Source organism: Rhinolophus ferrumequinum, chromosome 9 (genome assembly GCF_004115265.2).
Source record: "Rhinolophus ferrumequinum isolate MPI-CBG mRhiFer1 chromosome 9, mRhiFer1_v1.p, whole genome shotgun sequence".
NCBI classification, from domain to species: Eukaryota; Metazoa; Chordata; class Mammalia; order Chiroptera; family Rhinolophidae; genus Rhinolophus; species Rhinolophus ferrumequinum.
In genome coordinates this window covers 23,116,318-23,142,309 of record NC_046292.1, presented here as the reverse complement: position 1 = coordinate 23,142,309, position 25,992 = coordinate 23,116,318, and the positions used below count along the sequence as shown (strand labels likewise).

Sequence of the window (25,992 nt, the reverse complement as noted above, 5' to 3'; positions counted from 1 at the left end):
TTTTTTTAGTGTAGATTTATGTTCACAACAAAATTAAGAGGAAGGCACAGAGATTTCCCAGATACCCCCACCCCCACACTTACGCCGCCCCCTCCATTGTGAACTTGCCCTACCAGAGTGGTACATTTTACAGTTGATGAACCCCCACTGACACATTCTTACCCAGAGTCCATAGTTTGCATTAGGGTTCACTCTCGGTGTTGTACATTCTATGGGTTGGAACAAATGTATAATGACACGCATTCACCATGGCCGTGTCCTAAAAGTATTTACACCTCCCTAAAAGTCCTTTGTGTTCCACCCATTGACCCCTCCCACTGACCCAGCCCCTGGCAACCACTGATCTTTTACTGTCTCTGTAGTTTTATCTTTTCCAGTATGTCATGTAGTGGGAGTCATACAGTAAGTAGCCTTTTCAGAATGCCTTCTTTTACTTGCTAATAGGCATTTAAGGTCCCTCCAGGTCTTTTCACGGCTTGATAGCTCATTTCTTCTTAGCGCTGAATAACATTCCATTTTTTTGGATGTACCACACTGTATTCATCCATTCACTTACTAGAGGATATCTTGGTTGCTTCCAAATTTTGGTGATTATGAAGAAAACATTACAAACATCCAAGTGCAGGTTTTTGTGTAGACATAGTTTTCAGTTCATTTGGATAAATACCAAGAAGTACGATTACTGGATCATATCGTAAGAGTATGTTTCACGTTGTAAGAAACTGCTCAACTGTCTTCCAAAGTGGCTGTACCATTTCACATTGCCACCAGCCATGAATAAGAGTCCCTGTTGTTTCACACCATTGTTAGCGTTTGTGGGTGTCGGTGTTTCGGTTGTTGGCCTTGCTAATAGGTGTGTAGTTATATCCCATTGCTGTTTCAGTTTGCATTTCCCTGATGACATGTGATGTGGAGCAACTTTTCATATACTTATTTGCCTTTTGCATATCTTCTTTGGTCACGTGTCTGGTAAGGTCTTTAACCCATTTTTTAATCAGGTTGTTTGTTTTCTTATTGTTGAGTTTTAAGAATTCTTTGCATATTTTGGATACCAGTTTTCTATCAGATGTGTCTTTTGCAGAGCAGAAATTTTTAATTTTAATGACTTCCAGCTTATCAGTTGTTTTTTTCATAGATTGTGTCTTTGGTGTATCTAATAAGTCATACCCTACCCAAGGTCATCTAGGTTTTCCCCTGTGCTATCTTCTAGGAGTTTTCCTTTTATGTTTATTTTTAAGTATGTGATTCATTTGAGTTAATTTGTTGTGAAGGTTGTAAGGTCTGTGTCTAGAGTCATTTTTTGCATGTGGATGTCCAGTTGTTCCAGCACCATTTGTTGAAGGAATTATCTTTGCTCCTTTGTGTTGCCTTTGCTCCTTTGTCAAAGATCACTTGACTATATGGGGATCTATTTCTGGGCTCTCTATTCTCTTCCACTGATCTATTCGTCTGTTCTTTCCCCAATACCACACTGTCTTGATTACTGTAGTTTGATAGTAAGTTTTGACATCAGGTAGCGTCAGTCCTCCAACATTTTTCTTCTTCAACACTGTGTTGGCTGTTCCGGGTCTTTTGCCTTTCCAGATAAACTTTAGAATCAGTTTGGCAATATCCACAAAATAACTTGCTGGGATTTTGATGATTTGTTTTTCACCTCTACCTTCGCCCACTGGGGACCCAGCATCCGCCTTCCCGTCTAGAAGGATATGGATATGGACACAAGAGTGAGGTCTGGGGCTGTGTAGAGTTGAAGGGACAGGTGGGATTTGACGGTGGCAACATGAAGCTCACGATAACAAAAAAGATGCACACAACCCATGCCCTTCACCCTTGTCTCCATTGCTGGTCACCGCCATGGGAGGAGCAGGCTGGGTGGGAGTTACGAGGATGCTGCCAGACAATGCCTGCTCTTCCTTCCTGCAAGCCTTTCTGAGGTTTAGGACCTTCCCTGCCCAGAAGCCCCTGGAAAGAAGGGGTTGAGCCCCATATGACTGCCTGCCTCTTCTCTCCGTGCAGGCTCCACTTCCTGGTGTTCGATACGGAGGAGGTCCATGACGTGCTGCGCATCTGGGACGGGCCCGTGGAGAGTGGGGTCCTGCTGAAGGAGCTCAGTGGCCCGGCCCTGCCCAGGGACCTGCACAGCACCTTCAACTCTGTCGTCCTGCAGTTCAGCACCGACTTCTTCACCAGCAAGCAGGGCTTTGCCATTCAGTTCTCAGGTCTGTGCCTGCCTTCTGCCAGCCCCTCTCCATTTGTCCTGCTGCATGACACCAGCCCCACTTCTGCCTCCCTCGAGTCCCTCCTTTCCTCCATCTCTCCACTCATGTAAAGCTATTTATCGGACATCTGCTATGTGCCTGGTACAGGATAAGTGCTTGTTCCTGTATTCGTGCTTCACATAGTCGGTGGTGGGGGCAGCAGGGAAGACAGGCAGGGTACTAGACACTCACATACAAATTGGTAAGTGTCTGGAGGGCAAAATATAAACTGGCGCTCACCTTGGAGTTCAAGGAAAGGTGATGCCCGAGCTCAGACCTGCACATGAGTAGAAGTTATAGGAAACAAGACAGTTTTTCAAGGAGTGAGTAGTCAGCTGTGACATGGAGTTGGTGTGGCCACCGAGTTGGACTTTGGAGCACTTTGTGGACCCCTTTTAGGTGAAATAGAGAGAAAAGGGCATCGTGGGTGCAAAGAGCACAGGAACAAGAGCAGAGGCAGGATGACGGGTTCAGAAGTGGAGGGTTGCCCACTGTGGCTGAAACACGAGGAGCGTGGAGGGATGCAGGGGACATACAAGTCAACGGGTGTGGGGTGCAGTTAGGGAAGAGCTGAGCTGACAGGGCATACGCTCTGGTTCTCAGCTTAGTAAAGGTCTGGAAGCCAAATGTGAGTAATCTAAATTCAATTAATTATGTACCGCCGTAGCCAATTATGGAGGAGCATGACAAAGAGCTACCAAAAATGGGCAATGCTCAAACATCAAGTCCCAATATTAGATAATTTATATGATTGGTCCTGCCTCTCCCTGCGATGCATAATCTCATCTCCTCTGAAGTGCCTCTTCCATCACTCTTCTCCCTGCACAAGTGACTCTGCCTCGGCTTGGGCTTATGTTTATTATACAGCAGCTGTCTTCATTACCATCTCTTTACTCCACGGTCTGTTTGTGTGAGGGGGGTTTCCATGGTGATTCCAGAGCACATCCGCGTGGCACCTGTGCTGTGCCTTTGCCGCCACACTCTCACCAGGTTGGTGTATCAGCTAAGGGTGATGGGGTGTATCCCTGGCACGAGTGAGGCTGCAATGGGGTTACAGACCCTACCTCTGGCTATTTTATGATCCATCTAATCCATAGACATGAGCATTTAGCAGCGGTGGAGGGGGGCAGATGGGAGTTTCCGGGATCAAGTTCCTTTATACTCATTAATTTGCCCACTCGCACTCATGCAGGCTTTCGGCCTAGCGAGGACTAGCTCCTGGTAGGGTTCATTGGGAGTCTTCTCACTTGAAATCCTGACACCCATTCTACCGTGAAGAGAGTCCCTGGCGACCACTGAGTAACGCTGAACTCGTCTCAGATTAGGGTCCTGGCACGGGACAACAAGGGAGTCATTTTTGATAAGCATTTCCTAACCTCTGTTCCCTGGAATTCCATAGGCTGTTCGTTGGTATTGCAGGAAAAAGAAGTTTGCATGATCAGGTAATATGGGGAAGGTGGCTTAGGTTGAGGCAGACCTACGGAGGTCATCTGTCACTTGGGACTTCTCAGAACTTTGGGTCTGCTAATGCAGATAGATTCAGAAGGTGTTGGTAGGCCACAGTTCCCACACAGATTTGGCTATGGATGACTTATTTCTGGGCCATCTCAAGAGACTGGCATTTCACAGAACAACCTTTGGAAATTGCTAGGTTAAGCAATAGAAGGATCTTCCAGCAATAAGGAGGGTAGAATGCTAAAGACATGGCTCAGTTCACTCTCTGAGGAAAGGACTGTTTTGAATAATTAAACTAGACAAGTATTTTCCCTGACTCTGCTCACGCTGATGAGTATGGCTTTAACACAACCACAACAACAAAGCCCATCATTGTTTTGACAAGTTTCTCCATGGATTTACATTATCTGACCTCCACTGTGTCCTTCCTCAGTGTCGCCACGTGGGACAGAGTCCCTGGGCACCCTCAGGAGCCGCACCTTGGCCCAGCAGCTTTGGCAGCTTTCTCATGCACATCCCAGCTCCTAGAAATCCTATTCCTCCTTCAAGCTTCATCTCAGGTTCCACTTCTTCCTAATATCCCCATTCAGAAAAAATTGCCGTGGCTGTGGCACCCCCGGCACTTTACTTCTGTTTCTTCAGCACGTTATCAGTTGCAGACACTCTGCTTTCTGTGGGAGTGGGCCACCGGCTCGCATCCCCCACGAAGCTCCCAGAGGGCAGGAGCCACATCGTGCCGGTCGGACGCCGCCACAGACAGTGCATGCAGCCGGTGCCCACTCGCTGCTTATTAAACAACTGGGCACATGAAGACATGAGCAAATCAATGGATGGTTTTCTCTCACACAGGCTTTCCTCGGGCAAGCCACACTGAGGGCTGCTTAGATCCACCAAAGGGGGAGTGGGCAAAGCTACATGGCCTGGACTCCTGCAAGGCCGTGACAGCCTGGCCCAGTGTTCTGGGTGTATCCGAGGTTCAGGAAAGGTCACCTTCCCTGTTGCTGTCATTGGTTAACAAATACCAGGACTACTCTGGGGAAGAGAGCGTGGCTCACCCCATGTTAACTTTATAGTGTGTATTTGACAGGGGATTGTACCGAAATGCCAGGGACGATTAGTGCAGGCTGGGCTTTATTAAGTAAACATGACTGTGTAACATCTAACATCCTGTCTGTACCACGTGGATCCAGTCTTTCCCCAGGGGCTTTGCCACACAGCTCAAATACAGGAGCATTAAAGAGAGAAAACGAGAACAAAACAAGGTGAGGGGGAGCACCAGGGAGAGGGAAGCATACTCACTGCCATCTATTGAGCAGGCACCACGCTTCGCTCGCTACTACATTCTCTCTTACACTTTTCACAGAAACCTTAAGGTTTGGGCACCACTATTAATCCCGGTTGCCAATGTGGGCTCTGAAGCCCAGAGAAGTTTCTCATACAAGGTCGTCTAGTTAATAAGTAGCAGAGCCTGGATCAATATCCCTGTGTCTGATTCCCAAATCCAGACTCTTAATCATTGCACTCTATTGCCTCCCATATAAATAATCTTTCTGAGTACGGTCCGAACAGGGAGCTATTTTTCTTCCAAGGAATCATTTGCATGTGTACAGTACACTGGAAAGCTAGAGATGAAAGCTAAGTCTGTTTTTAATTGGGAAGGAAGAAGATTGATTCCTATTTGACTTTATAAATAAATTCAGTGTCAGATGGTGATGATTTGTTCATTTATTTATTCAATCTGCAAATATTTCCTGAGCACTACTGTGTGCTGGGTACTGTTCTGGGCCCTGGGGCTGCCGTTGGAAGCAAAACTGCCAAGGTCTCTGTTCCCGCAGAGACACACAAGTGATATGCAATAAAGAGGCAAACCAATAGATTAGCGCGATTATTACAGGTGGTGCTATGAAAAGAACAAAACAGGGTAATGTGGTAACATCTATGGACGGGAGTTCAAGGGTAAGCCCAGGAGAAGGTGACCAAAGAGGTCTGTGTGAGATGATATTAGAGATGAAAACTGAGTAAGATGGAGCTGACATAAGAAGATCTATATCAAGATCATTTCTGGCAGAAGGACCGGCAAGTGCAAAGGTCCTGGGGGGAGGGGAGGAGGGGACTGAGCTTGCTGTGTTGGAAGATTTCTACAAATGTGGCTGGAGCAGAGTGATAGCAGATCATGGATAGTGTTAATCATGAAAAGTGGATAAAAGCAGAGGATGGATTTTAAAATGTGATCTCAAAAGAGAAGGGCTTAAGATAGGACACGATATACCGGGAGACAACAAACTCTTTCTGTAAAAACCCAGATAGTAAATATTGCAGGCTTTGTGGGCCATATGATCTCTGTCATAACAACTCAACTCTGCCATTGTAGCCCAAAAGCAGCCACAGACCATATATAAACAAATGAGCATGGCTGTGTTCCAATAAAACTTTATTTACAAGAACAGGCATAGAGCCAGATTTGGCTGTGGACCTTGTTTGTTGTATGCTAGTGTAGTGTATTAGATACTATAACTCCAGACTCATCTTCACAATCCTAGATCTTACAATTCGTGATATGAGTGTGTACAATTGCCCTAGGCTGGTGCTTCTCACTTTTCCACCGAAATCCTCCTAATAGCAGAAGAAAGTGAATAAATGAATGCATATTTTCAGATCTGGAAGGTTTAGGACGCATAAAATCTCTTTGAGGCTTCATGTTTTTGCTTAAGAACAATATGAATTTTACATTCTACTCCGTAATAAATTCATTTGTTTTAGTGTAAGTTATTTTTCCCAAAATTTTAAGAGACACTGACACTCCAAGCAAATGAGTATGACTGATTCTGTGGCCTCCAGGACTTCCTGTCCCTGGGGCCGCCGACCGGTCTGTGAACAATGACAGAAGTGGGGATTGTGGGTACTGTTGCAGCTGCCTCAGAATCCTTTCTTTGGATGTTCTCTTGTACCATGTCCTTTTGTACATTTTCTCATGCTTCATTCACTCACTCACTCTTTTATTCATCTATCCCTACCTTCCATCATTCGTCTGGTGTTCCCTTTTAAAACACCTGCTCTGCATTACATTAGCTTAGGTCTTAGCCGAGACACATCGCCCAAATTCCTGAGTTTTTTAATTTTTAATACATCTCAGATACATATATTTGTTTTGAACTCTACTTTGTTACAAGCATCAAATTTTTCTTTGGTTCCAGTCTGATAGATCTTTGCTTGTTTGCCATGGGAATAAGAATATGGCTTTCACCCGACTGAGTGAGTCCATGCAACTTTAGCTCAGTGCTCAGGCAGCTGACTTCCAAACTCCTTTGCAGCCCCTTCTAATTGAATCTGGAGTTTTTACTTAATTATCTTGTCACTCCCTCATACTGATCATGTTAGCCACATTATACAAAATTGTAAAGCTTATGTATGGAACAAGGCTTGTCTCGTTCAATCAAACTGAACTCAATTCTGCAATCATAGCCGCACGATCATGCTTCACTCGTAGTAGTTTCTCACGACAGGTGGATGACGGAGACGGTGAAGAAACTGGTAGAACGGGTGGTGGGCCAAGTGGTGGTGACAGTAGTGACAGTAATGGGGGTGAGAACGGAGGTGGTGGCCCTGTTGCCACAGCTGATGGCACTGGTGGGAGGTGATGGAGATCCTGGCAGTGGTGCTGGTGACGGAAGTGGTGAACTCAGTGCGGGTGATGCACTGAAGCCTCATTGTCCAGCAGACAGCTAGGCAACCCCTCTTCCTCTTCTATTTTTTGTCTCAGTGTCCACAGCAACATCATGCAATGACCCTGGGGTCCCACAGAATGGGAGCCGGAGTGGTGACAGTTGGGAAGCCGGCGACTCCACGTTGTTCCAGTGTCACCCTGGCTATGCCCTGCAGGGGAGCGCAGAGATCAGCTGTGTGAAGATTGAGAACAGATTCTTCTGGCAGCCCAGCCCGCCAACGTGCATCGGTACAAAGCAGCTACCGCGTGAACCCTGTCCTCTGGTCCTACCACTTGGGTGCTCCGGGTCCCCCACCCATATAAGTGGCATCGTGAGCTGGGCCAGGAGAATCAGAACAGCTAAAACTTGCAGAAAACCCAAACTTGACTCTGCTTTGCATGCATATGTACACACACACTCACTCACATTCACACACTCACACTCTACACACTACAAATTCTTCACTCTCCAAAAATGGTCCCTAAGATTTCTAAGCCAGACCTGTCTGTTCCTTTTCTCCTGGCCCGGGAGGTATAGATTAGAACGGGGACAATGGGTTTCTCTGAGTAGCAGGGTCAGCACGTTCCAAAGCGACCTTTCCCTTCCATCCCTGAAACACTAGAAGGGGAACCCACAGACTCAGGTATGAAGGAAAGAACTTTGTTTTTCCTCTCGCAAGAAAATCTTTGGTTACCTGGATGTTGGTTCTCTAGATCTGTCTAGATGAAGAAACAGAGACTCTGAGATGTGTCCATAGGTCATGTAGCTTGTAGGGGTTGGGTCTGAATAATCCTGCTCCCTAGCAACTCGAGACTGGGGGGAGGACGGAACTTGAAGGGAAAGGAGGACAGGAAAGGAAGAGAGATAGAAAGAAACATTCTAGGTGCTCCCTTCCACCTGGCAAAATATTGAATGTACTTCTCATGTCAACAAGGGGTGTCAGAAGGGAGCCAATAGTCACTGAGTCCTTGCCGTGTGCCAGCCGCATACTAGACATTTATTTATACAACCTCATTTAACTTTCCCTCTAGCTCTCTATAATTGAGCACGATTCCCTCATGTTACGGTTGAGGAAAGGGAGACTTACACTAATTTGGATATCTTGCCGCAAATCACAGAGCTAGGATATCTTTAAATGCAGAGCCTTCCATTTTCCTCCCTCCCACACTGACTCCCACGCTGCAGGTGGGCTCAGGGGACGTCCTGAGAACATATTCCTTGGCAGTGTCCGCCCGGCGACGCCTGCCCCTCTTTTCATACAGGCTCAATGGGAGACGCTGTCCAGGCATATGAGAAATGGCCTTCGCTGGTCATGCTCTGAAGCCTGGCATTGAAGGTGAGACCTTAAATCCTGTCCCTCAGTGGTAATTAGGAGTCACTGGGGTGTGTGTGACAGGAGCATGGTGCATGTACAGTGGACAGGAAGTTGAGATGTGGGTTCCAGAACCAGGTCACTTCTCAACTACAGGTTGTGACATGTTGGAAAGCGTATGGGAGAGTGAAGGAGACAGATCGGGATTAGTTCTTGGCTCTGCCACTTACTAGGTCAGTGGCTTTTGGGGAAATTGCTTCAGGCTCCCTGAGCCTCAGTTCCCGCATCTGCGAAGTGAAAGTACATATACGTCCCCCATGGCATTGTGCGGTGAGCACACAGCTAACCGTAATCTCAAGACATACTCATTTCTGTCCTTCCCTCCTTCCTTCTCCTGTCCTTCCGTCCTTTCTTTGTTCCCTTCTTTCAAGTTTTTAGACTCACTTCCCCTCCCTGAGCCAGAATATATGGTCAAGGGAAGTCTGGGGAGGCCCTGGAGGGAATCAGATGACCTCTGAGGCCTCTTCCAAATTCAGCATTCTATACAGCAGTGATTCCTTAGGCTTCTCTTAGAGAAAAGCGGGTCCTGAGACAAGACTGTCCCAGGTGGCAAAGGAGGGCTGCACGGTGTAACGCTGCTGAGAGCAGTGAGTGGGCAGCCAGCAGAGCGGAGAGGTTCATGCAGCTCTCATTGCCCATTTTCTGCACTCTGAAGCCCGGGGAGTGGTCCTCGGGCAACAAAATAGACGTCTTTGCCTCTTCTCCCAGATAGTCTGGAAATCCCAGTCACAAACCCCGGATTTCCAGCTCCCCTGGCCATCTGCCATAACAGGCCTGGCTGGGCTTGACATTCCTTCTTTGTAAGGAGGAAGCAAAGGAAGAAAACAAACATTTGTTGAGTCTCATCTCCACGATAGGCACTGGACTGGACATGGTAGCTCCATGATCACCACATGGGAAGTTTAGAGCCGAGGTTGGAATCTGATTTCACCACAGGAAGCTGTGTGGCCTTAGACAAATTATTAGGTTGGTGCAAAAGTAACTGCAGTTTTTGCAATTACTTTTCACCTTTTAAACCGCAATTACTTTTTCACCAACCTAATATTTCATCTCCCTGTGCCTCATTTTACTCCCCTGTGAACTAGGGAAAATAAAAGTACCTGCCTCGTGGGGTTGTTTTGAAGAGTAAGTAAGATAATACCAGAAAGCTCTCAGAACTCTGCCTGGTCATAGTAAACACTGAATGCATTAGAAGTAATGCATAGTAAACACTGAATGCACACACCCGTTACCATCATTATTTTTTTTTTATTGTATAGATGGGGAAATGGAGGCTCAGAGAGGTGGGATAGCTTGCCCAAACTCACAGGCAGTAAATGGCATAGTCAAACTGGAACCCAAGACTATGGAGCTTCAAAATCAATGGCCTTTTTCACCACTCACCCCTCAGGAAAGCCTGCCCAATTCTTAGCCAACTTTGGGGGTTGGAGAAAGAAAAATGGGGATCATTTTTCTTCTGGAATGATCTTCTGCCAACTTTAGGGGTTGGGAAAAGAAACGGGGACCATTTCAGAAACTCCCAGATTTCCCCCATCTGTGGCAAACTTAAGGGAAGACATCCCTGAGCTGCAATGGAAGGCTGAGCCTGGTAGCCTTTGCCCGAATGGGGGCGTCATTGAGGCCTTGGAAAGATTCCCCCAGGGAGCTGGGCAGCTGACATGACACTGGCTGCATCACACTGTGTTTCTATGTGAGCCTGAGTACTGTGGACTGGACAGTATGGTCTTGCTCTGGTCATTTCAAGGTTTTATCCTGATCACACAGGTCTCCAATCTGTCCCTTTCATCTAACCATCTTCTCTAGAGAAGGCTCAGTGGAGAAGAAGCGAGTGAGATACAAGCAGACCTGACTCAAAGTACCATCCTCACTCATAGATGCTCTGGCAACCGGGGCTTCTCCCTGGCCAGCCTGCCTACAGGTAGGAACAGTCCTGTCAACCGCCACTGCCACCAACGGTTCCGCGGCAGTGTGGAAGAATGGGAAAGGACGGACTGTGGAGTCAGAGCCTGTGGGTTTGAGTCTCAGTGCGTCTGGCCCGGTTACTTACCCTCTCTGAGCCTCACTTCCTCCTCTTTAAATCAGGAAGAAGAATCCATAGCTCACTGAGTTGCTAGGAGACATACATAAGATACTGTATCTACAACTGTGTGGGTCATGTCGAACATTTACTAGGTACCCACTTGAGTGTTTCTGGTACTCACGTTGGTATTTGAGATAAATTTTCCACGGAAAACACACACTACTCATGACCACTCGGGTTTTATGTTCAGCCATGTCAGGGCTATTATGGACTGGCTTGAAGACCTCCCAGATTCTAAAGAGACCCTGCTGGGGATTGATCCAGCCCTTTAAGCGTCTCTCTGAGTAAAAGCAATACCGTGAGGCAATAAAGCTCAGGTCTGACAAGCCGGCAGCGGCTGTTAAGTTCAGTCTTGGATACACTGTTGGCTCCTACCTCCATGTCCAGTCTTGAATTTTCTGGCCGCCTCTGGAATGGCTCTCCATACTCCAGTGGGCACACTACTTGCCTACTCCACCGCCAACCTCTGATGATGCCCTGTGGTTTTCAGACCAAGCCATATTTATAGCCTCGGCCGTCTTTTCCTGTTAATGACCCCATCTACTTCCCAGCTCCACTTTATCCAACCCTCGTGCTGCAGTGCAACAACCCAGCCAATTAGGGAAGAGCCTGATGCAGGATCTGGGAAGTGGCCCGGGGGTTACTCGTGAGCAGCTTGCTTGCTGTCTCCCTGGCCACCTTCCCTCTCCCTGCCTGCTGGAAAGACCTGTCATCTCAGGGGAAGGGGACCACCATGGACTAATTGGGGATTTGTAATATCTCCATGCTACTGAGGTTTACATGCTCTCTTGGACAAGGTCTTTTGGAAAATTGGAAAATTGGAAGGTGTCTGCAGCCCTCAGCAGATGCCAGGAACACTGGCAATGGAGGAGGCCAGAGCACTTGGCAGGTGAATGTGACAGAGTTTGCCACTCCTCCTGACAGCGAGTGTACTAGAACTCCTGGTAAATACCCACAATGCTCACCTGGAAATGGGATGTGAGACAGTAGGGGGAGACCAAGTATTTCACGTGTCTAAGACTGATGGCTCCAGGTATTAGCTGCTTATGGTATGCCAAATGCTTCAACAGCCATCTCCAAAATCTTTGCAACCACCCCAAGAAGGAGATAGTATCTGTTTTTTGCAATACAGGAAGGACACTGAGGTCCAGAGAGGTTACGTCAATTCCCTAAGGTCACACAACCAGAAGTGGCAGAGCCAGGGATTTTGTTTTTGTTTTTGAATAATTCCTTGAGGTGAAATTCACAGAACATAAAATTATCCATTTAAAAATGGACAATTCAGTGGCATTTAGTACACTCACAACGTTGTGCAACCAGTACCTCTGTCTAGTTTCAAAACATTTCCATCACTTCGGGGTAAAACCTCATACCCGTAACACTCCCCCGCCCCGCCCCGTTGGCCCCCAGAGCCACGTGTTCACTCAGGTGTGTCAGACTCAGTCCATCCTCCGTTGTGTCTGTGAATACCCACTAAAATGTGGCCCGATGCAGGGGACAGTCTCAGCCTCATCTTCCTCTCTCCTCAGCTCCGTGCGGGGGAGACCTAACAGGGCCATCAGGAGTGATCCTGTCTCCAAATTACCCAGAACCCTACCCACCAGGCAAGGAGTGCGACTGGAGAGTGACCGTCTCGCCAGACTACGTCATCGCCCTGGTATTTAACACGTATGTACCTCGCCCCTGGGTGGGAGACAAAGGGTTTGGGGCAGCGAGGGGGTGCAGACTCAGGTCTCTAGATAAGAATACGCAGGTCTGCTGTGAGTGGGTCTCCACTCCATGGAAGGTGTAGGTATCCAAAAAACAGGGAGAGCAACTAGCCTTTGTGGAACGTCCCCTATATTCCCATCACCATGCTCAGTGGTTTCACATATATTATCTCATTTAATCCTCATCATAATTTATGAAGTCGCTATTATTATTATTATTATTATTATTATTATTATTACTACCTCTGAAGATGCTGAGATTCAGAAAGTAGGGCTTTGTTGGATCCTTTTCTTCTGCCCTCCTGCGTTTTCCTCCTCTGCTCTCAGCTGGCTCCTTCCAGAATACTTCCCAGCGTACAAAAAGGCTCAGGTTTTTCTCAGGTGCTCTCCCATCTAGCTCCTGCACTTTTCTTTATTCCTTTTAGAGGCAACCTCTTCAAAAGACTTGTCTCTGCCTTTCTCTCCTTCTTCCCCCTCTTCTCCTGTTGACTCCAAAACCACTGAAATCTGATCTCTCCCTCCACGGTTCCACTGGCAACTCCTCTGATAAAAGACACCAACGAACTCCTGGTTGCCAAACAAAATGGAACTTTCCGTATTTTATCCTTCTGCACCTCTTGATCGTTCCCTCCATCCTTACTCTGCTTTTCCCCTTGAGTTTTGTGAAGTTCCTCCCCTCTCGTTCTCTGACTGCTTTTGTGACTTCGCGCCTTCCTTTTAATGCCCCTGTTCCCTCGCCAGGCAATCTCACAGGCCTTTTCTCTTCCACACCTCCTTCCTGGACACGCTCACGCACTCCCAAGACTTTTCTCTGATAAACTGGAGACTCCCCTCTTCCACCCGCCCAGACTTTCTTCTGAGCTGCAGTCTCCTATACCCACCTGTTGGAGATCTGTACCTGGAGCCTGCAGGTACCTCACCTGCAACACGTGAGCATATTACTTCTTCCCCCAGACGAGCTCTATTCTGAACACTGGGGACTGGCACCATCGTCCACCGTCACTGCTTCTCCTATAGTGACCAAGGTGTGGAGCCCCTGCTGCTTTAGCACTCCTCATATGTCCCCCTCTTCTCCACCCTCCCAACCACTGTCTTGGTTGCCACCTTGTTATTAGTAATTCTGTCATGGTCCCCTGACTGGTTCCTCTGTTCCCCTCTTGCCTTCCATGCCAGTCTCGTCTTTAGCTAGCTGTCAGAGTGATCATGTCACGCAAAAATGCTAAAAGAGCCACCTCGTTTTCCATTTTAACAGACGATAATGTGCTACCTCAGCAATAAAAAGGAATGAACTGATGCTTTCCACATCCTGGGTGAATCTCAAAAATATCACGCTGAGCCGAAACAGGCAGACACACACACAAAAAATGTGTGATTCCACTTACATGAAGTTTTAGGATCAACAGAGCTAGTGTATGGTGCTAAAATCTGTGCGGTGGTGGCTTCTGGGGGTGGGGGACATTGGCTGGGGAGGGGCACCTGGAAACTTGGGATGGTTGAAATATTCTGGATCTTGATGTACAAAACTTAACAGCTGATCATTTTACAGTGTATAAATTATACTTTGATTTAAAAACAAATAGCAAACAATTAAATCTCTGATTTTAAAATCCTAAGTGCTCCTTCTGCCCCATAAATTAAAGTCCAAACTTTTGAGTTTCATTCCAAGTGATCTGGCCCCTGCCTGCCACCCCACTCTGTCCCCCAACCCTGTCCTCACCCCACCCCACCCTCACCCCTGAGCTCCGCCTGACTGAAGTCCTAGCAGTTTCCAAGACTGTTTCATGCCCTTGGGCCTTTCCTCAGCTTCTCCCTTCACAGCGACTTCTTTTTCCCTCCATGTCCAACCACTGAGGATCATTTTATCTCCCAAGACTCAACTCCAGCTTGGCCTCCATGAAAGTTTCATTTCCTCCCCGAGGAACGTGTTCTGACCCCAGATGCCCGTACAGACTTTAAACTTTGCTGTGTTGTCTTCACATCCGTCACTTCCTCCGTCCCATCACCACCGTGAAAAAGGGGTGATGTCTGACATATCCCATGTCCTGAGTACTTTGCACAGTGCCCGGCATATTAAGGGTACTCAGATGAAATCTGACAATGGAAGGAATTCCAGCAGAGGGACCGATAGAAGGCAGGAAACGGTGGAGCCATAATTTGTGACCAAGACTGACCGACTCCAAAACCCTTCCCGGGTGACTTTTAGAACAGCAGATGGGTGGAAGCTGAATTAGGGGAGCAAGAAGACCATACCACCCAGCAATGATGGGGTGACCCCGCAGCTGACACCAGTGTGAGAGGGTGCCATGAGGAAGGAGACCAGTGCACATCTGGCTCTAGCCCCCATCCCATGTCTGCCAGCCCTGCCCTCTTTGTCCTAGCGATCCCACGGCCCCCTCTCTCCATCATATGTCTTAGCCAAAGTGTAGAACGGCATTTCATTCTCAGTCCAGCCAAATGGAGTATCTGAGTATCCCAGCCTATGGCTGGGCTAGAAATGAGTTTGCATAAGAAGTCCATTCTCTGCAAACTCGCCTACTTTTGGTCTGTTGTTTCCGTCTGCATACTTGCTTAGTACCGATTGCCTTTGTTGAATATATACCTAAGAGTAGAATCACTGCATCACAGGACAGGCAGATATTCAGATGTAGTAGATATTGTGACAGAGTTTTCCAAAGTGGTCGAACCAGTTTACACGCCCCCAGCAGGGCTTGAGAGCTCCAGTGGCTCCACATTCTTGCCAATTCATGGTATTTTTCACTATTTGCACTGTAGCCATTCCAGTGGGATAAATTACATTCAAGAACTCTAATATTCAATTTACTAAACTCAGATAGTTTTTAAAATGGATTTTTTCCCCCACATTAGGGTCAGGACAGCTAAGAAAGTGGCACCGCTGTGGGTGCCAGGGGTGGGGTGGTAGCAGATCCTAAGGAGAGCTGAGAACTTGCTCAGGGATACAGGAATGCAGCGAGGGTCCTCGGAGGGAACCGGTCCCTTTTTGCCTGGGAATGGCTCCTTGGGTGGCTCTTTCTCTCTTGGAAAAGAAGATTCTGCATAGCACCGTACAAAGATGTTAGAGGCAGGGAAGAGACTGGGTTCTGGACCTACTCTGGCTGACCACTGAGCGTGCAGAGCTGGTAGCTCATTTTCCCTTCCGTGTGCAGCATATTGAATATAGACAACGATATTGTATTGTAATCACCAAACTTGCGGAGACTAGATCTCAATTTTTCCAACCAAAAAGAAGTGATCATTGTGACGTGATAGAGGAGCTAATTATCACGACAGTGTCAATCATACTGCAGTATAGAAATGTATCAGTCAACATTTTGTACGCCTTAAAACTACACAATGGTCTATGTCAAATATATTTCAATTAAAAATTTTTTTTTAAAGACGATGTCAGTGTTTCAGCTTCAGCTTTCTGGACGCTGACCCTGGGATCTGCCTCCTCTGCCCCTGGATCCCGCCTTATCCATCTTTTTGTGTGACTGGGAGGTTGTGGGTTTTCATGACCCCCTTCCCACCAGGAATCCCGGGGGTTGGGCGCCAGTGGGATTGGGGAGCTTGCTGTCTGCGAGGCCCTAGCCTTTGGCTGAGCCCAGCACGAGCGTGTGTCTGACCTTAGTGGGGTGGGGGTGGGGTGTTTTTTTCCCCAGCTTTAACTTGGAGCCTGGCTATGACTTCCTCCACATCTACGACGGACGGGACTCTCTCAGCCCTCTCATAGGAAGCTTCTATGGCTCCCAGCTCCCAGGACGCATTGAGAGCAGCAGCAACAGCCTCTTCCTCGCCTTCCGCAGCGACGCCTCAGTGAGCAACGCCGGCTTCGTCATCGACTACACGGGTAAGGGCAGAGGTTGCCGAGGGCAGGGCCAGCCAGCCCTGGCAGGGCGCAAGCCAGCATGGAGTGAGGAGAGCCCTGAGCCGGGTCCCAGGGGGCCGACGCCAATGCTGGTGCCTCCAGGTGGCTTAGCCTTTCACACCCGGTGGTGCCCAGGCCTGGAACAGAGGGGACCAGCCTTCTCCTTATACCTCCTTCCTCTTTCCACATCATTACTCTTCTCCCCTTTTTCATTCCTGGCTCTTCTTCAGTCCCATAACCTCAGCCCATACATACTGTGTTTCCCTGAAAAGAAGACCTAACCAGAAAATAAGCCCTAGCATGATTTTTCAGGATGACGTCCCCTGAACATAAGCCCTAATGCATCTTTTGGAGCAAAAATTAATATAAGACCCGGTCTTATTTTCGGGGAAACACGATATCCACTGACATCTTCCTGTTCACTCTGCTGTAATTTGAGGGTTCCAATATGAGGCTCAGTCTTCCTCTGTACCCCAAAGCCTCCCATCCTCCTGGATCACTTCAGCACCCATGTGGACAGCCCATCCAACTCCGGGGTCCCAGTGCTGGGCCTCTGTCCCAAGGACACTTTCTGATACGTACTGATTATATTTTCTCATCCCTCCCGCTCTCGCCTTCTTTAATTCTCACTTTACTGCCCTTTTGGATTAATCACAACGAGTTGACTCGTGTAGGGCTCAAAACCAAGGGTCAGTAAATTGTTTCTGAAAAGACCAAATAGTAAATATCTTAGGCTGTGAGTCACATCGTGTCTCTCACCACCACTCAGCTCTGCCATCGTAGCACTAAAGCAGCCAAAGACAAAATACAAAGGAGCAGGCATGACTGTGTTCCAGTAAACGTCTACTTAACAAAAACAGGCCCACGTCCCTGCCTGATCAAGACTGAGATGAACTGGGTTCAGGGCTTGTGTTTACCACTTAGCAGTTGTGTGGATGTGGGCAAGTTAATTTAACCTCTTGAAAACTCCATTTTCCCCATCTATTAAATGATGGTAGAATAATTCCTACCTCACAGAAATATAAAGATCAATGAATACATGCATCAAAGCTGTTGGTAGAGTGCCTGGCACATAGCAAGCTTCCATAACGTTCCAACAGAAGTAGTCTTAGTCATAAAAGTAGTTCCAGGCTCAAGTACTCCCCTTCTCAAGCACTGATATTCTTTTTGACCTTTTCTTCTTCCCTAATTATCCCAGATACCATTATCCAAATCCTAGCTCCATTTCTTGCTTGATTTGTGAGCTTGGCAAGTTATTATCTCTTGGATCCCATTCCTCCAGCCAGAAAATGGTGGAGAAAATAATTACATTGCAGAAGGTTCAAATTAAAAGATATTATATACATACATATTATGTATTAAAAACTAGTATGTGCACTCATAGTATATGTATGAATATAATATTCAGTGTGTACTGAACACTCTAGAGATACTCTAGAGTTGATCGATTTTGTTATTGTTGCTGTAACCCAAGTTCACCGCTGCCTCGTCAGCCTGTGGGTACAAATGGAGTCACATTACCAGTTAAAATTAAAAAGTTTCTGGCTCATGTCCCCATTTGCATAATGTAGGACCTCAGCAGCCTTTTAAAGTGCCCTTTAATTAAATATTTTTGGCAGCTCCTGGGAATATCTCACATGAGATCACAAATAATATCCATCTTAATAATAGCTAACTTAGCGTCTACCAAGTGCTGGCACTGTCTTAAGCAACTGAACATCCATTGACTCACTGAAATCCTCACAACTATCGCTTGTCTGCTATTTGTCAGATAAACAGTTCTAGAAGATAGTTGGTGCACAGATTAGAGAATGTTTTGCTTGTAGTCTTCTTTCCTTGTGGGGCTGCGTTAGGAAATGGATATTTTGTTATCGTCTCTTCCTCCAGATCCCTGCCATGTGATCAGGCTTCTGTATTCAAACCCTTCTCCACAGGCTGGTAACAGAACACTGTCAGACGCGGTGGAATTCTAACAGAAGGCACAACTTAGACCTGGCATGGGAACCCCTTGCTCTGCCCACTGCCATCCCCACGGCCATATCATCACCACCGTCATTTTTCTTATTATTCGTCTCTCTAATCACACACTCATCAGGACCCTTAGTTTTTCTGCCCTGTGATCCTTCTGTTGGGTAAATTGTGCAAAACTGCACCCTTCGTTACACCCACACCCATGTGGCTGAGCACAGTCTGGAAAAGTCACACAAATATGGCACGTAGAGCCACCTCAAATGTCCTTTAATCCCAGCCACGCCTTAGCAACCACCAGAGCAACTCCTCACTTACCCCACCAAAGTCTTCCCCTTGGTGGAGGTTCCAGAATTTCACCCCAATGGCACCCCTTTCAGCCTCCTTTCAAGATGACTTCATTTCCCCATCCCTGGATATAGTAAGTTACTGGGTAGAAACACTTTCAGCTTCCTCCCCAATCACCTTGTTCATGGTAACCTGGCTGTCGCCACCTCTCCCATAGGGGCTTCTCCACTGAATCCATGGGCTAGAGCCACACCTCTGGGTCCTCGTTCCCAAAGAAGCACTTCCCACTTCCCAGTGTTGGCGCAAGACCATATCGAGAAGGATCTTCAGGTCCCAAACACAGCCCCAGGAAATAAGGCCTACCCAGCTGCCAGCCAAGCGGCTGAACCAGGCCAATTACTGGGGAGAGGGGAGAGGTGAGGCCTAGCCCACTGTGCACCCTCTATCCCTTGATAGGATCCGTGGCACCAGCGCCGTGATAAGTGTGGCTGTTTAGGGAGGAGCTATCTTCTGTCCTTAGATTGCACGCCCCCTAATATTAGTCACCCCTCTACTACCGTGTTTCCCCGAAAATTAGACTGAGCCGGACCATCAGCTCTAATGCATCTTTTGGAGCAAACATTAATAAAGACCTGGTCTTATATGTAAGACCAGGTATTATAGACCGGGTATTATATTGTTATATCATATCATATCATATCGTATATTATATTATATTATACTATACTATGCCGGTCTTATATTAAAATAAGACCGGGTCTCATATTAATTTTTGCTCCAAAAGATGCATTAGAGCTGATGGTCCAGCTGGGTCTTATTTTCAGGGAAACACGGAATGTCTCCCAGTCTCTGGTCAGATAACCCATTTACTGAGACCCAAAGACCCCTGCCTTACCCTATGGTCTCCTTTTCCCTATCCCAGGATTCCTAGATTCCTGGAATGGGTCTGCTCTGCTACCAGATCCCATGCCCTCAGTGATATTCCCCTATGCTTAATATCTTTATTAAATTAAAGATATTAATTAAATTAAAGATTAAATTAAAGATGGTGGCCTCCATCACTTATTAATTGTAAGGCGTTAAACAAGTTGCTTAACTTCTCTGAGCATCATCTCCTAATCTTTCCAAGAGGGACAGTGGTACTTTGTGAAAGAGTGGTTGTGAGAGTTGGTAAATGGGCACCGCGCCTAGTAGAGTGCCCGATGCCATTAGGTACTTGGTGCAGTGATCCACCTTCTTTCATCCCATTGCCTTTTTACCTGTGTAATGGCTGTTTCATTGGCTCTGCCCTCGTTTGAAAGGGAGAACGGTTTGTACCCCCTCTTCATCGGGCTAGGCCAGTAGTACATTTTCCTTTCTGATTATTGAAAATTATAAAGTATGATTATGATGTTTTGCATGCATGTGTGCATGAGTGTTGAATGCAGGCACACCTCAGAGGTACTGTGAGTTTGGTTCCAGACCACCGCAATAAAGTGAAGGTCACAATAAAGCAAGTCACAATTCTTTTTGTTTCCTAGTGCATAAAAAGTTATATTTACACTATACTGTGTGCAATAATAGTATTGTGTCTAAAATAACAAGGTACATACTTTAAAAATACTTTATTGCTAAAAATGCTAACCGTCATCTGAGCCTTCAGTTGAATCATAATCTTTCTGCTAGTGTAGGGTCTTGCCTCGATGCTGACTGATCGGGGTGGTGGCGGCTGAAGGTTGGGGTGGCTGTGGCAATTTTTTCAGATAAGACAACAATGAAGTTTTGCTGCATTGATTGACTCTTCCTTTCACTTAAACACTTAGAGGTTGTACGGTTAATGTAGGGTTATTAATTGGCCTAATTTAAATAACGTTGTGTCTCGGGGGACAGGGCAGCCTGAGGAGAGGGAAAGAGATGGGGGAACTGCCAGTCCGTGGCGCATTTGTCGATTCACTGTCTTATATGGGTGCAGTTTGTGGCACCCCCCAAAAAATTACAATAATAAAATTCAAATAATACAGAAGCATGTAAGAGGTACTCTAAAAACTTAACATCCTCTCTTACTACCATCATCTGAGTACCATTAATAATGGTTTGTTATCTCATTCCAGATACTTTACATGAATATAAAGTAAATTCTAGACCAGGGGTTGGCAAACTTTTTCTGTAAAACGCCAGATAGTAAATATTTTAGGCTTAGCCCACCAGATGCCTCTGTTGCATCTGCTCAACTCTGCTCTTGTAAGGCTAAAACAGTTGTACACAGTATGTAAACAAATGGGTGTATCTGTGTGCTAATAAAACTATATTTACTAAAGCAGGCTACGAGCTTGTGAACCGTAGTTTGCCGATCCCTGTTCTATATGAATGGGATCACAACATTTGTACTAATCTGTAATATGGGTGGGTTTGTTTTGTTTTGTTTTGTTTTGCTTTGCTTTGGTTGTTTTTTTTTTTTTTTTTTTTTTGCCCAATAATAATATAGACCTTGGACATCTTTCCATATCAGTATTCAAATACTTCCACTATTCTTTTTAAAGGCTTATATTTCAGTGGATGGCTCTAATTCAACCTTTTTAACCAGTTCTTTACTGGTTGACTAGTTTGGGTTGTTGTTTTCAGTTTTTTGTTGTTACAATGTGTGGAAATGGCCCTCATCTATTAGGACAAAAAGAAGCTGGTTCTTTTAATTTTTCCATTTTGGAGGGCTTCGGGTTGATTTATTATTATCATCATGATGTTTTAGTCATTTAATTTCATCATTCACAGCTGAGTTCTGGTTTGGCAGGCTGAAGACCTGATTTTGGTCTCTACTGCTTAACAGCTGAATGGCTTGGAATACTTATTTAGCCTCTCTGATCACCGCATTCCTCATTAATAAGCTGAACAGGAGTATACCTGGCCCTGCTGCTCCAGAGGCCATTGTGATACACAAATGAGATAACAGATTGGAAAGTGCTTTGAAAATTATGAAGTGATATTCCTGTGTCAGAGGCTATCATCATCATCATTATCATTAATGTGATAATGTGGGAATGGTGCCATCTTCTTGCTGAGACATGTGACTACCTATAGAATAGAGTGTGTAGTTGGAATTATTGATGTGGTTGTCGGTTTTTCAAGCCCTGAGGTGTTCAGCCAATCAGGTCAGCGTCCATTTATTACGCCATATTATGTACCAAATAGAACCAGCCCTAGTGCCAACTTCTGTGCTAGTTGCCTGGATTATGAGAAGGGCAGGTGATGGTTTCTGTCCTCTAAGAGTTCAGAACTCACTGGAAAGAAGTACACTTACCTACACTACCAAGATAATGTCAGACATGCTATAATCAAGGAAAGAAAAACAGAATTTTGCCACAGGTGAAATTCAGGAAACTTGCTCGAGAGAGGGTGGCATTGAACAGTGTAGGAATTTGCCAGAGAGAGAAGGGAGGAAAGGGTTTTCTGACATAGGACACAGTTCTGCGGCAGTCATGTCTAGCTGGGGTCCAGTGCCAATTCAGCAGCTACCTAAAAGCACAGTTGCTTTTATGAGGTCGAAGTTTATTCTCCTTCCTATAAAAGAAATCCGGAGACTATCATCCAAGGCTGATGAGTTGGCTCCACCTAGGCTCCCTTGGATCTTTCTGTGCTACCATGTTAATACATAGCTCCCACCCTCAGGATTGTCTCAGGATCCAAGCTGGTGACTGGAGTTCCTGCCGTGATGTCTGAGCTCCAGGCTGCAGGAAGGAGGAAGGAAGGAAAAAAGGATGGGCCAAAGAGCATTCTCTCCACTGAGTCACCTTCCCTTATGCAGCCTTTTTAGAAATCCCACAATTATCCATTAAATCAATATTTATTGAGTGCCTACCGTGTGCCAGGCACTGGACAAGAGCAGTGAACAAAACTGGAAAGATGTCCACGTGGAACCTACATTCTAGTGAAGAGAGAGAGAAAAACTAAGGTCAATATATAACACATGAGATGGTATTGAACCCAGGCAGAGAAAAAAAGCAGAGAAGCGTGATGGGGAGTGTTGGGAAGAGGAATATTGAATTTTAAATAGCTGGTTAGGGAAGTGTCACTGAGAAAGAGACATTGAGTTGAGTCCTCATTGAAGTGAGAGAAGGAGCTGTGCAGATGGGGGACGTTCTGTGCACACAGACCAGTGTGGTTGGAGCAAAGTTAGCAAAGGAGCAGTAGGAGTTGAGGTCTCGGAGGGGAGGATCGGAAGCAGAACGTGCAGGGCCTTGTAGGCAGGTAAAGATTTTAGCTTTTACTCCTAGTGAGACAGGAGGCTAGTATCTGACCTGACCGTGTTTACATCTCTTTGGCCAGATCTGGCTGTCCAGAAGGCTGGAAGATGTCGGTTTTAGCTGGTGCCCTGATACTCTGCATGAAATCTGGGTTCTGTTATGTAAGGATGGGGCGGGGGGGGGGGGATGGATATTGGGTGCCACAGCTGCTTTTGCCTCTAAGAAGCTATGTGAATTTGGTTCTAAGTTACTTAATTTATCTGAACTTCAAGTAAGATTTGACCCACTTGGAATTTATAAAAAGGGCAGATGAAATGCAAGACCTCACGACAGTTTGCTGTATGTCTGTGATACTAAGTTTAGGGGGGGACACATTGCATGTGGGGGGTCAAGTGGACACATCACAGGGCACAGAAGGAAACCACTGAGGAGCCCTCTACTAGGTGAGGGACCATTCTCTGGGTTCTACTTGAGTTTAAATTTAGTCGTATATCTGGGGCTGCTCCACCCCTTGATATGAGCACAAAGAGCAGGCTCAGTGCAAGAGTGAATAGACTCGGCAGGATCCTAGACTCTCAGAGCCCCATCCCATGAGTCAGCAGGCTGATTGGCAGCTGAACGACACTCTCGAACCATGGCTGCCTCTTGTATGGGTAGCTTGAAAGGCACCCAGAGGACGGTGACAGCCATCAGCAAATTTCCTCCTGAGCCATTCATCTCTGAACTCTGACCCCTTCTATTCTGGTTCTTTCCTCCTTAAATTTGCTGTTTGAGTTTCTGAGTCCTTCTGCCAGGTTGTCACCTCTTTGTGAGCCCCCATCTCTAGACCTCTCTGTAGTGTAGGCTCCAGGGCTCTGATGGAAACCTGATACTCAGCTACTTCTCCCTGATACTGACTGGCCCTGAGGACAGGCCTCCTGACCGTCATTGGTCCTGAAACAAGGAGGATGAGGAAAGGCAGCAGTGGATGTTAGTAGACGTTGGCTCCTAAGAGCTAAGGATTCCCAGCTGATGGGGAGGGACGCTGTGTGGGGAGGGGCGCTGTGCGGGGAGGGGCGCTGTGCGGGGAGGGGCGCTGTGTGGGGAGGGACGCTGTACAGTGCCTTTCTCCAGGGATTCAAGTCCCCAACTAGTCCTCTCACTCGCTTAGGCCACATAAAGTTCACTCTTGTCCAGTGCAGAGGGACAGAGTGGATGCCTGTTAGGTGCACCATGGTATTATGCCCATCGGGAAGACATACACACAGTAGCCAGATGAAAAAACACTGCTGTTTTAAGGAACCAGCAAGCACCCAATACCCCAATGCAGAGCCCTGGAAAACTGTATTGGAGAACTGGCCTTGTCACAGAGGTTGAAGTGGGGTTTCTACTTTCTTCCTAAATCTATGTATTGGTCCCCAGGCACTAAGAAGTGCCTGCAAGGTATGGATATGACAGCCTGCAAAGCTGATGCCAGCGCCACCTGTCCAGCCAGCAGCACACTTGTAGGCAAAAGAGAAGAAAAGAAAGCAGTCTCCCAAAGCTGGCCCTGCTTCCCACAGGAAGTTAGGAAGCTGAGGAGGCCTGCTGTGCTGGGTGTGGGAGGTCAAAGATGAGCTTCATGGACGGTGTAGATGCCTGACCACTGCACTGTGCATCTGAAGCTGAAGCTGAATAACATTGAATGTCAATTATAATTTTTTATATATATATATATATATATATATATATATATGGTCACGGGATATGGAGTATAGCATAGGGAATAGAGTCAATGGAATTGTAATAAATATATACGATGCCAGAGGGGCAATAGATTGGGGGAGGGGAGTTATCACTTTGTGAGGGTTGAAATGTTTAACTATTACATTGTTTTGTACACCTGAAACTAAAAAAAAAAAAAAAAAAAACAAACAAAAAAAAACCTGAGCAAAGGGATGGGCTGTGCCTCAGCACAGGCCTTCACCACAACGATTCTGTCCACGACTAAGATACGATCCGAGCACCCACTCCCGCCAGTCAGAGCAGCACGTGCCTCCCCTGGGAGATTGAGTCAAGGGATAAGAAAGGACCTCAAAGGTTTAGCTGTGACTCCCTCCTTTGTGGGTGAAGGCAAGAATGTGGGGAGAAGAGGAGAAACTTCACTCTCCAAGGAGATTTTTAGGCGTAGATTTCTAACCAAAGTTAGAGAAGTTTCCAGACCCGAAAGGAATAGGACCAGCAATGTCGTATCCCCATGTACTCTGTGGCCAGAGTCAGGGTCTCCTTACGGGTGCTGCACCAGAGAATTAGGTCACTAATGAGTCCTTTGTGTGTGTGTATGTGTTTGTTTTTCTTCTAGAAAACCCACGAGAGTCATGTTTCGATCCTGGTTCTATCAAGAACGGCACACGAGTGGGGTCCGACCTGAAGCTGGGCTCCTCCATCACCTACTACTGCCATGCGGGCTATGAGGTTGAGGGCTCCTCCACCCTGAGCTGCATCCTGGGACCTGATGGGAAGCCCGTGTGGAACAATCCCCGGCCAGTGTGCACAGGTGGTGGAGGCGGGGGTGGCGAGGGAGTGAGCGTGTGCCAGCAGGGAAGGGGCTGTGGGCTCGGGGAAGGGGAGGTGGGACAAGCTCGTTGGGTTCCCTGTGACTGGGAGGGGCTGATAATTCACCAGGTGCACTAGTCCCTTTCAATATGTCATCTCTCTCATGTCATGTGGTGTCCCCACCCACACTTAGATAGATGTCCTCAGCAGTGGCCCCCAGACATGCCAGCAGCTCATACCAGGGAGAAGGGAGTTAAAGGTGACCCGGCTTGTTCCTGGGCCTAGGGAAAATCACTGAGAGGCCAGCTGTGTAAACTAAGGTTCATGGGGTGGGCTGACCCGGGGGTCTGGGTTAGCCGTGGAATCCTGACGAGTGGATAGGATGGAGTGTCAGAACTTCAAGAGCATGGTGGCCACCTAAGTAGAATAACGAGGAGGCCCCTTTGCCCAGGTGAAAGAGGCTTGCTCTGAAGTCCACCCCTTGTGGACTTGAGCACCATGAGTGGGAACAGAACGTGGCTGATTTCATGGGCTGGCCTCGCCCAAGGGCTACTCTGGAGAA

At 46.8% G+C, this 25,992-nt stretch overlaps 1 protein-coding gene across 1 annotated transcript in view; it reads left to right on the top strand.

Moving 5' to 3' along the window:
* The window catches only part of CSMD2 (CUB and Sushi multiple domains 2), a 579,918-nt gene that overhangs the window by 434,351 nt on the left and 119,575 nt on the right, over nt 1–25,992 (top strand). Inside the window, exons 26-30 of the mRNA XM_033115124.1 lie at nt 2,017–2,219; nt 7,474–7,665; nt 12,399–12,537; nt 16,238–16,425; nt 25,237–25,431. Of these exons, the coding sequence (XP_032971015.1) occupies nt 2,017–2,219; nt 7,474–7,665; nt 12,399–12,537; nt 16,238–16,425; nt 25,237–25,431 (917 nt within the window). The remainder of the gene's footprint in view (nt 1–2,016; nt 2,220–7,473; nt 7,666–12,398; nt 12,538–16,237; nt 16,426–25,236; nt 25,432–25,992) is intronic.